Source organism: Semicossyphus pulcher, unplaced genomic scaffold (assembly GCF_022749685.1).
Source record: "Semicossyphus pulcher isolate SPU_LCO1_2020_fin unplaced genomic scaffold, fSemPul1.0.p SCAF_1, whole genome shotgun sequence".
In the NCBI taxonomy this organism is placed as follows: domain Eukaryota; kingdom Metazoa; phylum Chordata; class Actinopteri; order Labriformes; family Labridae; genus Semicossyphus; species Semicossyphus pulcher.
This window is the reverse complement of record NW_027211603.1, coordinates 18,323,456-18,346,750: the sequence shown is the minus strand read 5'-3', so window position 1 is coordinate 18,346,750 and position 23,295 is coordinate 18,323,456. Positions and strand designations below refer to the sequence as shown.

The following is a 23,295-nucleotide window of genomic DNA, read 5'->3' as shown; positions in this document are numbered from 1 at the left end:
GTATCGTAGTAAAACGTTGCACTTTACAGGCTTACGGTTCACTAACCACACCAAGCAAATATCAAACTATGGTGTGGTGTATGATGTGGATCATTTTATGGCCAGATACAGAAAATTGTACATCACAAGAAGACGCCGTAGTCCTGTTGTTTTATGTGTGCGTGATTGTCTCTAACAGTTTTTGATTTCAGCCTTAAACAGCCTTTAACACCAACAGCCTGATGTAGCACGTCAGTAACAGAATCAAAAATTATTTGTGAAACTTGTTGCAGCAAACTCTATATCAGCTTCTTGCAGGGCATTTATCTCAGCAGATATAACTCAATATCCTGTCGGGAACAGATACCTTTAAAGCCTATGCAATACATTCACTCTGCCAAAACAGACAAATGCCCGTTTATAAAAATTGTACATTTCAAAGTCTAAGCAGACTTAATATGTGTGACGAGTACACAGGTGGCAAGATATGTGTGAAGGTCAGCAATGTGCAGTCATGTTTTAGAGTAACTTGATAAAAAACGGTGTACCACTGCATTCTCAAGTTGAATGTTACAAGTCTTCAGACCAGGCATAACTGTGTTGTCATGGTGTACTAACCAGTGGTGGAAGAAGTACTCAGATCCCTTACTAAAGTAAATGTACCATTGACACTCCATTAAAAGTAAAGGTCAGAAATACAAAATTCTATTTAAATAAGAGCATGTACGTATTATCAGTATTTGACAAAATGAAATTAAAAACTCATAAGTACAAGTATGCCAAAACTAAAATACAGTACTTTACTAAATGTGCTCAGTTTCTTTCCACCACCGGTACATTATCACCCTGGAGTACAATTCTACTTCACTTTTAGCTTGTGTTGTGTTGCTGTTGAAAAGGGGTAACATCATTTGATGTGATAAGTTGAGCTACATGTTGAAGTTAAAGCGTAAGTTCAGTTCAGTTCAAAAGGAATATATTTCATGTAGAAATGTAGCATTATAACATCACAAAGAAGTAGAAATGTATAACTTAAAGATGTAATCTTGAAGAGTTCAGTTTCGTTCTCTTTGGCGGCACCCTCTGGCAATAAACGGTAATTGCAGGAGCACGCTTCCTAGATAACCAGACGTCCACAGTCGGCTCCCTTTGATATGGTTGTAACTCTTGACTTTCCTCGCTGACGGTCACTTTCCTTTTTAAACTGTTTGCCTTCATCTGAGCGTTGAATTTGTTTCTTTTACTTTGGATTTCCACTTATTTTTTAAGTTGTATCTGTAGTCATCGATCTTCTCTTTGTTTGTTCAGCCATAGTAGATTACTGTTACTATTACTCACAACACTTGCAGAGACCGGAAAAGCCGTCGCTTAGCTCCGCCTACCCTCTCTGGCAGACCAACCACTGCTGGGTGATGGAAAACACGTCACTAACTGGGCACCGCTTGTGATTTTTTCCGCCAATGTCGCCACAGACACCCAGTCCATAATGATACTATATACTGCGAATGCAAAGGCTTTCATCGGTGAGCCATAGGCTCAATCACCATTGTGTTACCTCATTTGGTGATAGATAGTGACTTAACAGACATTTATTTAAATGAAAATCTTCAAGATTATATCTTTAAAATGAGCCATTTTTATGTTGTTGTCACCCTAACGTTGTGGTCTGTGAGAAATATCAATTTGGACCAACCAATAATCGATAACATCAGTTCAGGAGTCACAGAAAGTTATATAATATAATATTTTCTACATACTGTCCATCTTGTCTTTCCAGCCTTACTGGTGTCTCTGTACTGTGGAAGTGAAATAGCTGATGAGAAACTGTGGATTTAACTCAACAACATCCACCTGGTAAACATGATCACATTTTGCTTACAAATCTCCTCCCACCCCGACACAAAGCAGCAAACGTCTTCGCAAAGTTTTGCAAGACCGATTGTCACACCACCCACAACGTGCACCCTTCAAAATGGGCTTTATTTAGTTAACATTTACAGGAACATCACTGACATTAACTTTCCACCCGTTACATATGTCGACTGTACAGATGCAACAGAAAATCAAAATCCCATCCTCCGCTCTGAGACTTCTCTCACAGAGAACAAGGCTCCAGTCAGTGACAAGCTTCAGCAGTGCAGAAAAAGTTCCCTCACACAGGAAGGTTCCCCGTCAGGATCCCCGGGACAGTGGAAACCAGCACAGAGCAAAATGGGAGCCGTCAGCTGGAACCTCATTTATAAAACGCTCACACACTTGTGTTATATTCACAACCAAGTCCATGATTCAGTTGTGATTCAGGAAATATTCATATATAATGTTGATGCTAACATGTGAAATTTGTTGATTTCATCCAATTTATGTTATATATATAAAAACCAGATACTTCATGAGTTCATCCACAGTATGATCGTTATGCTTCAGGTACTCTTTAAAAGTTGAATACAGTATAATCAATTTTATTTAATTAGTTTTTACTTTAAATACATATATATACGTTTACTCATGGTTCCAAGCCTTGTGCCTCTGTCCTCACCCGTCCTTTAACTCTACATTGTTCAACATGTCACTATTAACATTCAGTAGTTGCTATGAGAGAGCGTAAACTACAATAACTCACTTCAATATACAGTGAAAGAGGACAAGGAGTACCCAAATCTGTATCATCAACCCTGATTCCTTTTCTTAAGAAGGGACGACACAGGAGTTTGTAATATGATTAGAATATAATAAATAATAATATTTGATCACAAATGTTTTGTTATCTGGTGCGTGGCTTGAAACATTGCATGTCACATCTTCATGGAAGGCAGCGGCAGAGAGTCAATACTTGCCATGACGGGCAGAAAAAAAGGCTTTGTAAACACAAAATATAATTTAGATTTAGTCATAAACACAAGTCGGATTCATAAAAAAACACTGCATGTAAAAGTCTTCCCATCATCCTTTCCTTCTTTAAAGAAAACAGGCATACTTTTCCAGTATTTCACCTCATTGACCCTACGAATGCATGGAGTGCTCCACCAACTAGCTCTACAACAGGAGCCATTGTACAAGTCTCCCTTCATGCATTTATCTGGCATCTCCTCTGCATTAGCAATGCAGAGCGTTCTTTACAGCTACAGAAGAGAAGCACATTTGTATTCTGTAACACAAAACTCTGATGTCTCCCAACCAACAAATTAGCACTCCCTGTGACTTCCAATGGAAGGAAAAAAAAAAAGCAAAACCTAAATGTTTCCTGATAGGTCCACTCGGGGATAGAGCAAAAGTGCAGCATTGGTTGAGCAAGTATGCAGTAAAACGTGAGACTTTTACAATGGCTACATCTGTTTCTGCAAAACATATACTGTATAGACATTTACACAGCGTGATGGGGAAATATGCAAACCAGTTCACAAAGAGCAGAATACTCTGGTCTTAATGCAAATGCACAGTAGGTTGACATCTATACTGCTGATGTAACTACCTGGAGAATTCTATGCTACTAAGAGATTTACACAAGTTTTTAGAACAGTACACACACGTTGGATGAGGATTTGCGCACTGCTTCCTTAATGTGGCGTTATGGAAAGCTCCCGTCTTTTACAGTGATTAAGAATAGCACGACTCCTCTTTTCTTAAGGTAAATGAGGTGGCCAAGGTCCTCCCACTAGCTCATCTTGTTTTTGTTGCACATGTTCCGTCAGCCGTGGCGACGTGAATATACCCTCCCACCCATCTTCTCCCCCCTTCCTCCCTGAACAGGGAGTGAACCTTCATAAGGCCTTCCTTTGCTTCATCAGCCAACACGGATGCTCAGCTGTGAGACACAGGGAAGCTACATAGGACTACATGAAGAACACAACACTTCAACTAATGCACAGTGCAAATAGGCTTCTCCCTCCCTCTCTTCCATCTCTCCAACCTCCGGAGACGGGCAGGCATCGAGGAGAGGTGGAGTAAAGAGGGTTAACTCCGGACAGCTCCCCTGCTGGCAGGCAGCCTTTCTTCTCTTAGTTCATTTTTCATTTTTGGTCTCTCTGGGAATCTCCTGCCCTGGGAGAAGGGGAGGTGGTGTGGCTGAGGGGCAGGGGTGGAGGGGTTGGGGGTTGGGGATGAGGAGGATTCTACTTGTACAGGCTCATGGTGGGGCTCTGGTACATGCACATGTAGGCGTCGCACAGCAGGCGTCGGGCCTGGCCCTGGATGCTCTTAGGATCCAGGGCGTGCAGCTCCTCTGGGGTCATTTTCAGGTAGGCCTCCACCTCCGGACAAGGAGACACCTGGGGGATGTTGAAACCGTTCTGCCCTCCTGCGAAGCCACATGCACCATCATTAGAAACAGTGCGATCGTTTGAAACAGCAAAGCCACATTCAAATCATATTCACAGCTAATTTCTGATATGCTTAATGCATTCGGTCAAATTATACAGTGTCCCAGAAGTTGCCAAGGGAGATATAGCACTCATTATGTTGTTTGTATGCCTCTATATTTGTGCACCAAAATACAATAAACAAAATAACCCTTATTTATCAATTAGTTGATCCACAAAAAAAATAGTGACAAACTTCTGTGATGATCAACTACATAGTAAGTCATTTTGAAGCAACATGCCAAACACTACTAAGTTCTTGCTGCTTCTTGTGGCAGAAAATTATGATGATTATTTCTGGAAACTTGACTCAAACAATTAATCAATGAATTTTAAAACAATCAGTAATAAATTAAAGTGAAAATAATCTTAAATTGTAGCCCAAATCAAAAAGGTTGCAACAGGTCAGACGTGAGTTTAAGTGGTTGTTATTGTGTGATGTCATAGGAATGATGAATACTGTTTTACTGTTTTACAAATAAATACATTATGGCAAACAATTTGGTTCATAATGAAAACTGTAATTTAGGGTGCATGAATGTTTTCTTTGTCTGTATAAATTACTGAAGTGTATTCTTAAGAAGATACTTTCAACAGAGTTACAAAACAACTTTTGTGACTTCACAAACTTCACTTCAAGGATCAGTTTGATGTATTAACAAACGCAGCACCAAAAGGCCGTGACGCCTACCATCTCGGTCAGCCATGCTGTCGAAGAAGAGCCAGGCGGAATCTGCGCTGCCGTACTTGACAAAGGCCACGTAGTGACTGGTTTCGATGCACAGCACGGCGAACAGCTCCATCCTCTGGCGGGGAAAACTGCCCTGCCGCCCCGTCCCTTCTTGCAGCTCCTTGGGGACAGACAGTTTGCCGTGCCGATGGGTTTTTCTCCTCGGGTGGAGGTGGACCTAAATCAGGAAAAGCAGGCACAAATCAAATCATGGTCTGTTTAATAATTTGGCTTTTTAAGGTCAAAATGTTTCATAAAGCATGCTCATTAAAATACACTGAGAACTTGTACTGCCAGATGGACAATATTCAACAATATTTCAGTGAATGCACTGAGTACTGGCAGGGGAAATGAAAGGACAATTTGTTACAATCAACTTTAGAAGCCGCTCTTCTGCAACAGAACTTTTGCACTGAGGCGGCAGGATTCCTTTGGATTTGGCGCCATCAAATGGACGGTTCTGGACCCACACTTTACAACACTGTCTTTGTTTAGCTGGTGTTGCAATAATGCCCTCTGTTGTTTACCTGTGTATTGCACTTTTCACAGAACTGTTTAATCTTGCCAGCAGTGATATCTCCGTCCTCATAACAGTCTCGACACTCGTAGAGAGCCAGGCCTCCACAGATTCGACATTCCCTTGGAGCTGGGTAATAAAAAAAAACACCTTTATTTTGGCTGTCACACGACACAAAAGTTTTTAAAAAAAACAAGGTTTGAGAGCCACAATGTTCCTTCATCTCAGCTGGGTATCAGTGACGACTCAGTGAGATTACAGTATTAAATGCCACGAAGCTCTGAATCACCACCGACCAACAAGAACACATCCCACACCCAGGAAAAAATTATTAGCTTCAACTCACTGTCTTCAAGTAGGTCTGTGATGTCTAACTCTAGTGAGGGGAAAATCTTGTTGAACATTTTGAAGTCCTTGCCAAAGCGGGGCATCTGGATGATAAGGCAGGAGGGAGCCTGGGGAGAGGGGGGTCACACAAAGAAAACTTCTGTCAACAGAGCAGCACGGACACATCAGCAAAGCTCAGTGCACACGGGACCTGAAACATGAGCCGTGAGACTGCCAACAGAGTCTACAGGAGGTACTTATCTAACAAAGGATGTCTAACAAATTATAGATCCTAACAATTAAGTGAATACATAAAAGTTGTGATTTTATCTTGGATAATAACGGTGAGAAAATAAGGATATAAAATTCAATATATTTAGCATAAACGCCCCTTTATCTAGCACATGTTACACTGTCTGTGTTAGACATCTCTTGTTTGAATTAAGTGTTATTATTCAAGCACAACTTAAAACCTACGGTATGTACATTTTCCCATGAGGTGACAGCCCTTCAAACCTGGGTGGGTATATATTTGAACTTCTTTACATATTCTAGTTTCATATTATATTTCCGTTATTGTTTATTTTCGACTTTCACTATTTCTCTGAACTTATTTCTGCCTTTGTGCAGCTGCAACCACCAAATTACCCCTCACAGGGTTACTGTAGGCTTCGCTTATTTTTGCTTTATCTGATCACATTCAGATTTGTTTCTGCCGGGGATAGAAAGTATGACTGTACCAAAAACGAAGCCTCGATCAGACCAATCACTATCACTATCACTAATCTTTCTGCTCAGTTGAAGCTAATCTGCGGTATAAGAATGCTAAAACAAGATGAAACTCACCTCTGCAAACTTGAGGTCGCTGTTGATGAAGGACCACTCGAGGAGCTGCTGGATGGTGGGAACTCCAACCTTGTCCTTCTTGTCCATGAAGATCTGGTAAAAGTAACAGTCTTGGACCTTCTGTCCTGCCGACCTGAAAAACACGAAGACTTTTTGTCTTCTGCTTGTATTTCCACTCTAAAATGTGCGGCCAATCTGGATTTGATTATAACAATTTCATATAAAAAAAATACCTAATGTGCAAATGCAATCATTTATCAATAAGTCCCTCTCATGAGCTGTACAAAGCAATTAATAGATATTAGGATATATTGATTAAGAATGTTATTAAAGGTGTCACACAGTTTGCAAAAGCTAAAGGAATTCTTTTACAATGATCTATAAAATGCTTAAAAGTAACCTGAATAAATAAATCAGCTGACTTCAGCATTTGGGTTATTTGTATTTTTCCCTTTTATAGCCGATTGTTCCACAGGCAGTTTAACTGGACTTTCTGTCACATCTGTATCCTGTAACTGCAAACTGTAAAGACAGAGTCACCACGGCTGAGGTATTCATCTCTGAGCCAGATTAATGTGCCAGGTAAGTCATATTATATTACATAGCTTTATGACTTTGTCACAAAATACATGTTTTGTTGATCACTATAAAGCTACTATGAAAATATTACTGCATAACCAAATAGTACAGAAGATAGTACAGTAGACCGAGTGATGACAACAAGATCCCAGAACCTTCAAATCACCTAGTCCAATTTAAAAAGTAAAGATATATATACATAGTTTTAAATATTACTAAAGAAGAAGAACAAGGTGGGGGTTTCATAACAAGACAAAAAAAAACCCTGATGCTAAACCACTTTGAATACACTGCCCGTCATTAAATAATCTGCATAAACAGCAGAAGTGAAACTTCATTTGTCGGTGTTAATCTACATGTTGCAGATCTAGATAAGGTCTGATATGACCTGTGGTTTAGCAGCCATGTACCTCAAATGTTTGCAGATTTTGTAAGCAGCTATAATCAAAGATATGAATATTGCAACCATGTATCTTACTCATAGTTAGTGACTGGAAAGAAAAATGTGAACTTTGTCAGCACTATCTTCTCCTTTGTAAAAAGGCAACTAGAACATCATTTATAACAATGCTACAAACAGTTTCAGTAAAAACAAAAGTGTGATTTTATTTCCTTATATGTAGACAAAAGGTGCTTACCTCAGTTTGAGCAGCGGGTCCACCCTTAGTATGTGGTGGAAAAGGATATTTAGGAACTCCTCAGGATCTGCATTACAAGATATGTTTGAATCAGATGTGAGGTAACATTCCTGTTTAAATGCTGCCATCCAGTGTAGACAATATAACATTGCATAATAAAGCATCTAAGTGAATGCCATGTTTAAATTGCTGATTCATTTGCTTCGTGTGACTTGTAGTGGTGTATCTTTATATCTTGCTTGTTTATCCTTAAAAATGTTTTATTCATACATGTATGGAAAGTTTTTGATAATTTTCATATCAAAACTCTGATTATCAATGAAGATCTGGACTAGAAAGCACCACTAGTACCACACTACAAGGTAAAAAAACATAAACAAGACAGCGTTCGAAAGACCAATAAACAACTTCTCTGGCTCACTGTCCTACCTTTTTCTTCAGAGGTAAATCCAGAGGCAGCTTCTACTTTCTCCAGTATTCTTCTCAGCTTCATCACTTTAGTCGCACAAACATACCCATGTCTGGAGGAGAAAGAACAAGCAAGTTAGAAGCTAGCTTAATAGTCACAATAACTGAATTCAAATCATGGGTGAGCTCATATTTAAAGCTCCTGTGAAGAGTTTTTCACTGGTTATGAAACAGATTGAAATTAATTCTAATTACTCTTCATGAGCTACAGAAGCAAACCAGACCATCAGAGACTAGATTGATTATTTCTATATAGTTATTTTTTTATGCCTGAACCTGCTGGGGGTAGGTGTCAGACGAAGCGATTAACTGCACGATGCCTTTGTTTACATTTTCAGGGGCACAAATTTAAAGTGAGTGATACATATGACTGTCGTTAAAATCAACACAAACCAAAAGTTCCTAACAGGAGCTTTAAAAGTCCTGGAGAAACTTTAACTTGAGCAGCTTTTCTCTATCAGCTTTTAGCTTTCTGTAAAAAAAACAACACATCTCTAAAAGCAGCGATGAGAGCACTGGGTCAAAAGCTACAATATGAATCAATGTCAAAACCTTCAGCAGACGCTGTCAGCAGTAAAACCACTCAGACTTACATGCGCAGGGGGTTGACTATCTCTGTGCGTAACAGCTCCTGGGTCTCTCTGTAATACTCCACATCAGTCTTTGAGCGTGGTCTCAGCAGAACCGTGTCCAGCACAGAGCTGAAGGAGAAAAGACTGCAGAGCAGGACACACAACCAAGAGATGACGGTTAACATGTGACGTGTATCTTTAATCTAGTTTTGATGTATGATCTCTGGCTGATATTTAGCAGGTGTTTTTACAGTTATGCTCCAGAAACATACATGTAAACTAAATGATGGATTAAATGCACTTTTAAATTACAGTTGTATACATATTAAATAGTATAATCTATGGGAGGGCATAAGCCAAAATTCTCTCTACAGTAGAATCTAATTCTACCAAGTGTTTTTATATGATTGTATTTCTTGAATAGTCAAATTTAAAGATATAATTCCACTCTGGTCGAAGTGCATTCAAACATGCAGTCTCCTGTAGTTAAGTGAAGTAGTTTGGGTTGACTGCTCTGTTCGATGGCCCTTTGGCAGACTATCCACCAGCCTGCTCACAGCAGGAATACAACCTCCTGATGGAGCCAGTGGACAAAGTCAAAACAGTTTACTAACAAGCTTCTGCCTCTGGGCAAACAGAGCACTGCTGGCTGAGGAAGCACCATACAGCCAATCAATACGACCGAAGTCAAAAAAACGTTAATAGAAAATGGCACAAACTGCCACTGTTAAGTATTCACTGTTAGACTAAGAGAGCACTGACCAGAAGAGGGTGGAATCCAAGTAGCAGGAGTTGTAATGGCCCTGGATGCCTTTCTTTTTTCCCACCATGACATCCAGACCATCATTCTCTGTGCGGGGAGGTGTGTTCTCGTGTACTACCTCGCTTAGGTAACCCCCAAATGCTGCAAAAACATCAGTGGAACAAGCGTTACAAACACGAAGTTCTTGTAGAAGATAGTTCATTTGGTGCCTTTAATGAATCCTTCGTCCTTCTGACTCACCGATGGAGTTGCAGCGCTCTATTGGGTTGGACGAGTGATGGAGGGAGGGGAACCGGGAGTCAGGTCGGCAGCACTTTAGCTTTACAAACAGGGCTTTTTTAGGTGGGCAGCTGAAGTAGCGAGTACCTTTAAAGGTGCCGTCAGTGCAACCAGGGCACTCTTCCTCCTGGGAGAGAATGTAGTGAACACATCACACAATTACTGTGAGGTACTGCATGTGTGTAAAGATAATAAGCATTAGCTTTCACTCATTCGGCCCTTTCCCAGTGCCTTAGGTTAGACTTGGGTCTGCCTCATCAGATATTTCGTACCTAACTTTCTTGACCAATTTTGTCAACATCATTTTTTTTTGTTTTTTTTTTTGTCTTATTGACAACCTCAAATTTTGTCATCAGCATAAGGTTTCCAGGCAACAAGAAGACAATCAAGGAAGTGACAGTGCACGGTATTGTTGTGGCCGCTTATAGCACCATGAATTACGCATTATTTGCACCCGCTATCTGCCCCATCTCAAGGTCCGATTAACAAAGCTCATTGCACTGATGATATTCAAGTGCAAACAAACCCATAAAGTTTCGCAGATCTGTACAGTTTGCTCTTGTTTTGTGTCTGATTGTGGAGAGAAGTTGTCAGCTCAGTGCACACTGACGGATCTCAACTTCATGCACAGATCGACGATGAGCAGGGAGAGGAAGGGGCAGCTCTTTTAACAGTTTATTGTAAAGTCCAGACTCAACAGGTGTTTACTAGTTTAACTGTCCATAACGCAGCTCCACTTTTTTAAAGGAGCTCGCAACAGCAGCTCGTCCATATAATAATCCCCGTCATGCGTAACGGCTCTAGACCTTCTCCACAGATGTGGAAAAGTGTGCCCGTGTGCCGACGTTGAGCCTCGCACAGCCCATACATTTTTTTATCACGCAAAAGGTGTCGTCAAGATCACCGGAAATTCAGAGCATGACAGCCCTTACAATACTGTGCCGCAGTTACCACCTGCTCTCTGCAGAAGGTAATATTTTCACTCTAACTGCGTGGTGCTGCGCATACATAGGATTTCTATTTCATGTGTTTTTATTAAGCTTTAGAGGTGCTAGTCATTGGATTATGTTAGCATTGGACAAAGCCAGAGTCACGATTTCCCCCTGATTCAAGGGGATCTTATTACATACAGTAGTTACTAACAGTGAGCATTTATTAATACCAAATTTAGAACCTTAAAAATCAATAAGGCTCGGGTGGTGTACTTCACAGCAGAACAGTTAACATGTCTGTAGAAAAAGGATCCACTGTTGCTGCAATATGACAAATCTAAGTTCATATTGCTGTTTTCTTACCAGCTCCAGCCCTGCCAAAGGCTCCAGCAGGCCAGGAGGCAGACCCACCCAGCGGATGACACCACATAGAGGGGGATTCTCCTTCACCTCCACCAGAGAGCCCACCTCCAAACCAGGCTGTCCTCTTGGAGGCGTAGGAGGCTGTGGTGAGGAAGGGGCAGCGGGTGATGTAGGCTCGGGCTGCTCTCCCATCACCGACTGGACAGAGAGGGAGAGAGGCCCATGACTCATGCTGTCGATGGGCCCGGGCTTTCGGTTCAGACTGAAGGGCAAAGAGTGGAACTTGTTGTCGCTGGATAACGAGGCAGAGGGCGGGGCTCTGGAGGGCGGGGACGGTTGGTTGAAGTCAGGGGGCGTGTCTGTAAGTGACTTCGCGGGGTCCTCCCCAACTGCAGGAGAGAAGCCAGAAAAATTAACTTAATATATGTCCATTTTTACAGGAAAAAACAAAGCATATAATAAAGGCGGTCTTTACTATTGCAGAGACTGACTGCACCAATCTGACATCTCCCTGTTTTACTGTCCTCTGCTGGTTAAAGGTCTGGTGTTATGTGAGAACTTAAACCACTGGAGGTCAGCAAAAACAAGAATCACATCATCTGGACGAGAAAGGAGTCTGCACACTGGCTTGGAAAAGTAGTCCCAGCTACATAAACGTAGAATCGCAGGACATTGTTACATTTGCGCAACTAGATTTTTTAGGGTCGGTATGTAAGCACATTCCCTCGTCAATGAGTGTCATGTTTGGTAAGGCACTTAGTCATACGTTTGAGCATCAATGCCAGTGTAGGGTCAAGGAAAATATCAGGTATTTGGATTCTTTGTTTGTGCTAGTACAGGTAAGCAGAAGAAATGTACAATTACAAGCAAAAGTCTCTGCATTGTTAAGGTATAGAAAAAGATCTTTGCTGGGTCACCTTGCTGGAGAGACTGGCCTACAGGTGAGATGGAGTGTCTACTTTTAAGAGTGAAAAAGATTTCTGTGATGGGACTTATAGAAGACTGTATAGTGCTGAAAAAACTTGATCCACCACACAATGCTTACATGTACAAACTGTTGATGATGAAGGGGGAGAAATAAGCCACCGTGCAGACACAGGTGTTTGGGTCAATTGTGCAAAAGCCCAAGTTAAACGTAATGTCCAGTGTGCAGACTCCTTTTCCCATCTGATGGTGTTCTGTGATATGCTTCACTACGCTGTTGAGCTGACAAAACCAAAAAAATAATGAGCAATTTTTTTTAACATATTAACACGCCTTCAATACACTATATATATCCTTTCTAACCGTGTGTTTGTTAAAGGAAAGTGCCACTCAAGAATTCACAGAAAAATATTTCCTGCTGTATCATGTCAGTCGAGTAAATACATGCACACTCTTTGCTAAAGCTGAACATTTTGTGGGGTCATTTCAATTTAGTATTTGGCACATCACAATAACAGCTTTTTGAAGAGGTTTGAGCTTTCTCTAGAAGTCCCTAAAGCAAAAACGTTAAAGCAGAAAACTGGCAGTTAAAGCATCAGCCGTTAGAGGAAGTGACAGGTCTCATTAATTCTGCATCAGTGGAACCAGATTACAGTCAGTTTGAAGGCGACAAAATATTTAACCTGTTAGTTTCAGTTCAGTGACAGCTCTGAGTACACTTTAATGGCATATTCTGCATGGACAGATGCTAATCAACAACCTCATTAACAAACTGTATTATATGTACAATTATGAGACAGAGATGGTGCTTATAATATGTTCATTTAAATTACAGCTCTATATTTATATTCTGATACTTTTTCCAATCTTGCATCTCATGGTTAAAAAAAATTGTGAGGACAGATGCTGTGAATTCTTGATATTAGTGGCATTGCCCTTTAACTTACATATCCAGACTTAAACCACATGCCCTCTGAGAGGTCTATTCTCATGTCATTGTGACATAAATGAAAGCACCATAATAACCACAAAGAAAAATTACCCAACCAGTGACCCTAAAGGGAGATGAAAATGAATCACGGGATGACTGTGCAGTTGTGAAACAGACTTTCGGTCTTTGACTGACCTTTCTTAATGTCCGCATTATTATTAACACACTACTGAAGGCACTGAAATATCCAGTCTTGCCTTGGCATGCTTTGACAGTCCTTATATTCAGTATTAATCTATATTTCACAGCCTTCACATGCTTGTATCTACCATGATACTCTGCCATGGTTGTGGTTGATCTCCACTGTCTCAGGGTTTTCATTAATTCATCTTTACAACATGAATCTTCTTAAAATGTGAGCACACACAGAATCATCAGTTTATAGAATTTGTGTAAACACACCAACTGATTTTTATGCATTGTCAAAGTCATCAAATTCTTCACAACTGACATGTATTGGTGATGACATGTGCGATGTGATTTAGCTCAAATTAAGAAAAATATTCAACTTGTGTCCCGAAAAGAGGAACAAAACAAAACAATGACCCAACGTGCTGTTTGAATACATCAGTTCTGATACGAACAAAGGCTTTTACTAAAGCTTTGGCCTGCAAACGTTACACAGAAATGTTCAACTGTTAACTGCATCTGCAGCCAAAAGAGGACAACAGCCAGTTAAGATGTTATTTGCAGCACCGAGCATTATTAAAAGCCTTCGACACACCAATTACTCCATGCAGGTGGAATTTCACACTAAAATGGTGATGAAGGACAAGACTAGTGAGGAGGTCTTTACAGCAAGCTACTGCAACAAACCACTGACGGTTGTTTTTCCGCAGAACATATCACGGCTACGTTTTAACTTGTTGCTACAAGAATCCTACAACAACTGATTGTGTCATTCTCCTAAATATCAACAATTTCCCACTAAGGATCAATAAAGTACAACTATCTATCCATCTATCTAAAGCAGAAATAAGGGCTTCTTGTCCGGGAACACTGTAACTACTTTACAATTACTACACATACATACAGTAAATAGGTTTTGTTTGGACTTCCATTTCTCCCACCTGGTAAAAAGAGAAAAGTTGTGTTCCATAACTTTTCCATGTTAATTCTAAAGGTGCAATGTGAGAGTTATGAGATACAGATCCATTTTAGTGATCTATATTACAGAACAAATGCAGTTCCACTGATGGGAATGTGTCAAAGCACACCACCTGAGATGCTTAATAAGATAATTATCTTTATTTCTTGTATCTTTTTTTCTTTTCTTGTATTACACTCCCAGAGAATATAAAGAAATAAAATCCCACATGTTGTGTTCTACCTCATGTACTGTCTACACAAAGTAAACAACTATTTTGCACATGTTGTGAGCTTAACCGCTACATCCACAGTCCAAGACAACCAGTTAAACTATGAAATATAAAAAAAAAGAACTTTAAAAGGAGCAAGTCAATAAATAATTCCTGCTTTATTCCAATAGACATCTGAACTTTACCTCTTCTGTAACCTACTGGAAAACTATTTCTGTTCAAGGATCAGATCAGTTGTGTTGGTGGTATCTCTTATATTAGCCAGCGTGGTGAATGCAGCCGGCTGCCACGGTTTCAGCACCACAGCTCTGTTTAGCTGTTGCTGGGATGATAATATAATGCTCACAGACAGAGTCAACTACCAGACAAATATTATATCTCCACTGTATCTGGGGACGGGATTTTTTCATGCTTTAATTTGCGTGGCTTTTATGGCCACTTTATTCTTTCATGTTTATATTTCTGTGTTTGATGACCCTGGAAAGCACCTTGTGCCTCATGCCTGTGAAAAGTGCTATATCAATACATTTTACTTACTTACGTATCTCATATTAATGGGTCAAAACTATGAGATATTGTTCCTCCTACCCTGATACTAGATTAGAAATAAAGCACAGATATAATAATTAGTTTCTGAGTCATGAGAAAAAAACTCACTGGGACTTTGTATGTCATGGTTATGAGAAACTTCACATCGTGTGAGTTACAACTATTTTAAAAGCTCACTTGATCATTAAATTAAATGAATGCCTCTTGATTTTCACAGGTGGGAGAAACTGGATCCCATACACGACTTTATCGATAATCTTAAACTACATTTTATGTGAATTTAATGCGACTTTTAGGTGACACTTTTATTCAGAGCAGCCCAAAGTACCAGTGTAAAAAGACCTCGCCAAGAACTCTGATCCTCCCAATGTTAGTAAATCAAAACGCTACAGCCCCCTCAAAAGTCTTCCTTAGCAGACAGGGTTAGCGCGTGGCTTGTTGTAGACAGGAGCTTGCCGGTAAGATGGTTGACATCCCATGAGTACCCGTGTTTTACCTTCATCAATGTACCATGTGCTTTTGGATTTGGACTGGGCTGGGGGATCAACAGAGCTGCCATTTAAAGTATAGTAAAATTCAGACTTGCTCCTACTGCCACACTGATGACCTAATCCTGGAAATAACACAAGTACACGAAAAAAAACAGACAGAGATAATAAGATAAATGTGTACGTGTGTGTGTGTGTGCCTGAGAGCAAGTTTAGTCCCTTATTTCGGCAGCAGATAAAATAAGAAATAAAAGGGAAGAAAATGTAGATTAAAAGCTCAATTAGTCAGAAACTGTAGTCAGTTTTCTCCGTTAAAGAAACACAAAGAAAGAACATAAAATCAGAGTAGATACATATTACATTCACATCAAATCAATGCAGTTTTAAATGTAGTTAAACATACTCTTGGTTATTTTTTATCTCTGTAAAGGGACTTTCCACCAAAACGGTTTTATTTTTCACTTTGCTTGCCAAAAACAGTTTGAACGAGTTGGTTCATTCAGGAGCTCCCCGAAACAAAGGAAAGATTTGTTTCAGGAAATTACCTCAGAGGTATGACGAAAACTGTCAAATCAAAATGTATGAAAGCAGAATCACTACCGGACCATTTGGGTGGAATGCCCCTTTAATAATCGTCCTCACACCCAGCTGTGGGTACATGTGTTAGGTTTGTATCGGAACAGCAGTGCAGTACCTTTGCTCTTTGGTTTGCTTTGGCCAGAGGACGACTTGTCACTGCTGGTGCCTCTGGGGGCAAAACTGTGCTTTTGCAGCCTTTGGTCCTGCATCGAAAGTTCTGCACAGCCCAGAAATACATCAACATTAGAGGCACAACACCCCTTCAGTGTACGTTACACAACCAAGCGCTAAATGTCTTCCACAGACAACATGCAGTGCATGTTAATCTACATTTACCCTCACCCATTTCCCAATGCAATTGGATAAACACAATTAAACATATAAGAGACAATACAAGAGTTTGTTTTAGTTTTCTGTGTGACACTTTTCTTTAGTCACTGCCATGTGGGATCACGTACTATGCTCCATTCAGTAAAGGAATTAACTCTCTTACAAGCCGATGACAACAGATTGAGAGTGTTTCAGGCCTAAGATATCAAATTGAACGCAAAGTGGCCATAACTTTTTTCGTTAGATCTTTCTGCATCGCTTTGCAAACAGGCTGACAATAACAAAAGGAGACGTTAAATAGCAAGTATCACAAGCATGACAAATGAGGAACTCTGAGCTGTGATTTGCTACTATGTATACTCCATGTAGCATGTCTAGAGAGTGCACAAGGAATCTGCAAAATTAAGAAAACCCCAATCTTCCACTTTTAGTGCGGTGGTGAATAGTCAGCGGTGGCAGTGGCACACATAAACAAATTAATATGCCAATGTGGAGAACAAAGAGCCTGAGTATGTCACTTGACTTTCAAAAACAAGTCAGCCATTGACACAAAAGGCTCTCTGTTCCCCGCTGCAAGCAAAACACAAACTCTGACCGCTCAGAAGGAGCTCAGAGCTGCTCCGAGAGCGACAGCTGAATGTTTTCAAGAAAAAAAAAAAAAAAAAGAGGTGACTCACCTGGCATTACGTCACAGATGGGTACGAGTCGGGTGTGCTCCAAACTGGCAAAATTACACAGCAACTTCCCATCGAACACACCATCCCAGTCCCCGATAGGATTGTCCTGAAAGAGTTGGACACATGAGAACCTTATGACCCAAGCAGGCTTTCTTCATCTCTGTGAAAGTGATCAAGCTGGTGCCACACGTGCTTCTTGTCCTACTATCCTCTTGATGATTGTCTTATCGCTCTATCTAAAAACTGATGTGCAAGCCTGATCCACTGTATTGTGCATCCTCTGAATCCAAGTTGCTCATCTCATCTTCTTCAGATAAAGAGCAGCTCTTCCATCTCAAAGCTCTACTTTTTCTGCAAGCACAGCCACTTTAGTTTGAGTCCGGGATGCTGCTCCAGCGGAATAATCTAAGGTAACAGTGAAGCCAGTGCCACGAGCTAAAGCATGCAGGGCGAGGCTGGACGCAGAGTGAGGCAGAGCAGTGGGCTCCCCTCAGCTGCCTGCTGGCCCCTTGCCACGCTGTTGGGTCATACAGCACTAAGTCTTTACCTCACTCCCCGCGTGACTGCCTTGCCTTTGTGTGGGTGGCTCAGATGCACTGAGTGGGCTGCTGCTGCTGCTGCTGCTGCTGTTGGTGCCGCTGCTAACGATCAGCAGTCAAATGCTTCAGTTATGTGTTTCAATCTCTCTATGGCTACAATACAACTCCCGCCTGACAACAGTAGTCATAGATACCAGCTACTGTGTGCCCAGGCAACAAGACATCTTTCCTTACTGTACAGAGGGGGGAAAAGAAAAACAAAAACACAAGCTACATGACAGAAAACCTGAGACATTAGCTCCAAGAATTTAATATAATAAGTGGAATGTGTAACTTTCTGCACGTTGCTGCCCTCTACAGAAGAGGAGCATCCTCAGTCACACATCATCTCCCTTCATTACAAACAGCTGACTAAACTCAATGTTAATTTCACACTGATCGCATATCACAATACTGAAAATGTGCTGGTATTAAACACTAATAAAGCATGCTAGTTACTTATCTTACTAGTTACTTTACTTTCTTTTGAGACCGCTCCAGTTATAAAACACTTTATTTGCATCCTCAGAAGGTGAACAGTTACCAAAAGCAGTGACACTGAATGGTCGAGCAGAGATGGAGGAAGTGAAACACCATTCAGCATTGAATTGGCCTCATCTCTTCTTCCTCGTCCTCTTTTCACTCATTCACTAAACTGCTCATCAGAGCAAACATCTGGTAACGACAGACAGCCGGTTGAATCAATCATTATTTCATTGTCAGGCTGTTATCTGACAAAATAAACTTAGATACCAAGTAATGACAATAGCGGTGCTCTCTGATCACTGATATCAATGTTAAAATCTGATCAAAGAAAATTAAGAGACAATGGAAAGTTGTCTTCTCGCCTGCCTACGACATGGATACACATGCAGCCGATTACTCTCTTAAGTGACAGCCCGTTACACATCTAATCAGTGTCCTGATCTCTGTGGTCACCTGTGCTATTTTAATGCAACCAAATACACTGTGGTTATTTCTATTAACATAGTTTTGTTTCTGTTATTGATAACTTAAATAGGGTTTATTTTAGGCTATTTTTTGGTGGGAACTACACAGCAAGCTGCAGAGACGCGAGGAAGTTACTGATCCCTACCCAGAAAAGCCCCCAACATAAACAGCAATACGTTATTTTTGGCTGACCGCCGGGGTCATGGGTCTGTCTTTGACTGACTGACTGACTGACTGACTGAGTGAGCGACGGTACTTTCAGAGCCGTAGAGAGAGAGAGTTGCGACATCGCAATGGCGGATCATGGAGCATTTTGGACCTCCACTGATGCGACTCTCTGTCTATACGGCTCTGGATACTTTGTTCGGGGAGTAGGCGGGGCTGCTTCTCCGCTGCTCATCCTCTGTCCTCACCTACGTCCACAGCGCGCACCTGCTGTCAAACACGTTGTCATCAGCCTCATAAGGAGAGTCCTTGTGACACATTGTCCTAGTCTTGTTACACTCCAGATAAAATAAACAAGATACAATGGATTACCTAGTGCCCTTTACAGGTGCTTGTAGGTGGATTTTACTACCCTTAGATAGAGCCATGCTAGCTGTTACTCTGTTTTAAGTCTTTGTGCTAAGATAAGTTAGCCAGTTGCTTGCCGTAGATTTTAAATTAAACACTGAGGTGATATCAATCTACTCATCTTACTCTCAGCAGAAAAGCACATTTTTAATAAAGTTAAACGAGTGATATTGTTGGGAGAAATATGCCTTAGATCTAAATTTTAGACCTTACCATGTCGACCCCCACATAGTAGCCCAGGCTCTCATTGCCCGGTAGCAGGTCACAAAATATGATGGTGCCTCTCTCTGGTCCCTCCCTGGTCTGGACCAGGACCCTGGAGTTGATTTCCAGGGGAGGATAGTCCTGGTCATCCTCCACCAGATTGACATGGTCCACCTCCAGCTCGCCCAAGGCTTCGTCATCATCATCCTCCCAGAGTTCAAGCTTGTCCAGCGCCACAAACACACCGCACTCATCTTCACAGCGGAAAAGTTGGCGGCCCTGGTAGGAGCCCTCTGTGAAGCCCTGGCCTCGACCCTCCTCCTGGGGGACGGAAGAAAAGACAAGATGAAGAGACAAAGGTAGGGAATGAGACAGAACAGGAACGAGAGGGATGAGCAGCTTATTGTCATAAAAAGTAGGGCAGGTAGCAAGGCTGCTTGTTCAGCATTCTTCAGAGAAGGGAAGTCAACATCACAGAGCTGTGAGAGCACATGATCGATTACTGCAGCAGGAATATGACTTGGCGTACTGCGATGAATACATTCAAATATTTCTCGTTCAGATTCTGGATCCTCTCAAAAACCATTCTGTTACATATTGTACTTCTTTTATCACATACTTTACATGGAATTGGTGCCAAATTACTAATATTGCTGGCATTAAGTCGCAAAAAGGCCCACAGAAATATCTGTTTGTGAAGGGACATACATCAGACTGAAGGCTTGAGCTCCATCAACCCACTCAAGAAGACTACAGCTGGACTCAGTAGAATAACAACATTGTTCTGCAATAAGCAACCCTTTGTATTTTCTTAATTATTGTGCTATACACAGAGTTCAGAATAAATTTTATGATATCAAATAATCAGATTCATTGTTGAGATTACAGGAATGCTAAGACAGAACTTGAAATCTTGTTATTATCTGCTCAGTGTCAGGCTTAACACTGGAGCATTGTTTGAGCCTTTCCTTCACAATCATTAGTTTACAGGCTCTATCTTAAAAGTTAATGAAAAGGCAGAAATTGATTAAATAAAACCCAAGAACTTCGTGCGAAAGTCCAACATACATGTATTTGTCTGTCGGTCTGCTGAAATTTTGGGCGTAAGGAGCTCATTTAGAAAATGTAGCTGAGGTCAAGCATGATTTTCTACCTTTAGAGTCCTCTCAAGAACCAGTTCTAGGCTCCTTCTTTTGTGTCGTACAAAACTGAAAGTAACTTTCACAAGCCACGTACACGCAGATGCAATCTGTGTTCAACTTGTTTATAGGTGCAGGTATGGACACAATGTTCATTGTGGACAGCTGGTTTGCAATAACAATTAATAACAAATACACAAAATAACTATGCACAAGCTACTCACCAGCAGCTCCACTCCAAACCAGATTCCAGAAAGGGCTCTGTCGGGGAGCAGTGAGCCTTTAAAGCGGACCACGCCAGGTAAAGGTTCATCCCCTGAGCGCAGCTGGACACGCACCTTCGAACCACAGTCAATATCACGGACACGCTCAAGCCGTGACTTGTTGCAGAGCAGGGCATATCGCTCCTCGCAGTTGGTAATGGGGAACAGCAGCTCAGCCAGCTTCTCATCCAGCTCCAGGACGTCTCGCTCGTCTAGGCTCAGAACCACATTGGTCTGGTCCAGTATGCGGAGACTTTTCTTGCCCTTGCATGGGGGCAGTGTTCGTCCAAGGCTGTTGCGTTCCTGGCAGGCCTGACCGAGACTGCCACGAGGGATCCGCAGGGTCTTCTGGGGAGGCTTCTCCACCGTACACTCCTTGATGACCATATAGAAGCGCCAGTCCTCCCTGAAGCCCCCGCTGGGCTTCTCCTGGCTCCACAGTGCAGAGCTCATGGCTGCATGCCAGTCAGGAGGTTCAACATCAAGGCAAGCTTGACCTCTGGTCTGTAGGAATATTAATATTTGGCAGTTAAAAACAATTTTCAAGGACAAGACACATACACTTAAAATTATGTGTGGAAAATTGCAATATTCCTTAAGATGGGACAGTGAAAAAGTCTCAATACAGCTGTCTTTACGTTTGTTACAGTTTGGTTGTGTTTGGTGACATGTAATAGTGAAGTTTAAGTCCAACAATGGATAAAACAAGGACAATTGTAAATAATCAAGCAAATTGTAAATATAGGATTATTGTAGCTAGGAATACAATACACTCCAGAAAACTGCATTTTGTCAGTGCAACATCATATCTATACACAAATTGAAAGCAAGTATCAGCACTATGTCTGTTCTGTCTAAAAGCAGACTCTGACCTAAAGAATCAGAGATCATTTCATTAATCAGTTGTAAAAGGCTTTCCGATAAGCCATATTGAAACAAGAAACTGCTTTGCATGATATAACATTTGGCAAAACATTTGTTCTTGCATTATGGTGGACGAAACTCTTTTCTGAATAATGATGAATAGTGACCTCAGTAAAAATACAGAAAAACGGGTGGAGATGATGATTTCAAATTAAAAGACCTCTAATCTAGTGTGGTGGTTATTGTTGTTGTGTAATCTATAGCTCATAAATGGTTTGCTAGATTGTGTACTCTCCCTCTCTACTGCTCAGTCATCACTGTGCAGTCCCCCTGTTTTAAGCAGGACCTCATGAGACATCACTCTTATTTACTGATTTGAATATTCTATAAATAACCAGTGAGCAGACTGTTGACTTATTCCGACACCCAGGGTGAGATTCAGATGGCTGACAATTGGATTTCCCCTGCCCTGATGACAAATCAGATATGATGATCAACCAGCCGGCTCGGTTTAGAGCACATTCGCACCACATCCGTCATTTGTTTCAAGCATGACAGTAAAGGCTGTTCAACAATATTCATGTGGTTATTACATGTGGTTTTAAATAAAAGGTCAACAGTCAGTGTAAGAATATATTCGTATTAGAACAATATTGTTAAAGCTTACGCCGCACGGGGCTGAGAAACAACACAGAGAGAAAATTAAAAGTCATTACAACCAGACATGGGCTCGCGCTGACCTAATCTGACGTTTATTAAGCGACAACCACAAATATTATAAGTGTCGGAGTCACTGGCAGTAATATCGTTACTCGTTTTCAGTCACATTTTCCCTGACAACCACAGCAGCAGTGCCTCATCACCAGGCAAAAGCTGTCAGTCAAAGGCCCTTTAAGAGAGGGAAGTAGCTAACGTACGGTCGGCTAAAATGAACCAAATAGTCGCTTACGTTCAATATTAACAACATAAACACCTTACCTTTGATACGCGTCAGTGCAGTTAAAGGCAACAGGTGACTGTCATTTCAAATATCCATTTCAGTTTGATACAGGCCTCTGAATACAAGCTTAATTCCTCCCGTAATAACCTCTGATTAGCTAAATGGCTAGCTAATGCTAGCGTCCAAACCAGCTAAGAATCACGCTAAAGTTAGCCTAACGAGCTGAGCGATAGCCGCAGGCTGGCAGAGGACTGCCATCTTCTACAGTGTGCTATCATCATTGAGATACATCATTTCTCCCAGGAAAATACGAGAAATAATACAGTGTATCGCCACAGTTATGAGATATATTATTTACAGGAGACGACCTCACTGAAGTTAATGTATGACGTCATCGCACTCCACATTAGGCATTGGTCGTTTGATTTCTTCTCAAGCGCTGATTGGCTCTTCATTGTGTTTGTAACTAAGCCCCATCCCGTGGGGCTTTCCCATGAATGGCAGATATCTATGGGCAGAACACATAGTTCGGTTGAAGTGTAGCATTCGACAGATAATGCTGTCACTTGTCAACTACA

At 41.2% G+C, this 23,295-nt stretch overlaps 1 protein-coding gene across 3 annotated transcripts; it reads right to left on the bottom strand.

Moving 5' to 3' along the window:
• Window positions 1-1,938: 1,938 nt before the first annotated feature.
• cyld (cylindromatosis (turban tumor syndrome)) lies at window positions 1,939-23,076 on the bottom strand. 3 transcript variants are annotated; one of them, XM_069657997.1, is made up of 17 exons: window positions 22,756-23,076; window positions 20,875-21,417; window positions 19,521-19,832; window positions 17,206-17,311; window positions 16,314-16,415; window positions 15,628-15,744; window positions 11,349-11,737; window positions 10,015-10,180; window positions 9,774-9,915; window positions 9,033-9,155; window positions 8,401-8,492; window positions 7,972-8,038; window positions 6,755-6,887; window positions 5,928-6,036; window positions 5,592-5,710; window positions 5,026-5,242; window positions 1,939-4,273 (listed from the first exon to the last, which is right to left on the bottom strand). In XM_069657997.1, exons 2-17 carry the CDS (start codon window positions 21,364-21,366, stop codon window positions 4,089-4,091), a joined length of 2,871 nt encoding a protein of 956 aa, XP_069514098.1. In that variant the 5' UTR covers window positions 21,367-21,417; window positions 22,756-23,076; the 3' UTR covers window positions 1,939-4,088. The 3 variants fall into 3 exon arrangements, with proteins under 3 accessions (XP_069514098.1, XP_069514099.1, XP_069514100.1); XM_069657998.1 differs by lacking the exon at window positions 15,628-15,744; XM_069657999.1 differs by lacking the exons at window positions 15,628-15,744; window positions 16,314-16,415.
• Window positions 23,077-23,295: the final 219 nt, after the last annotated feature.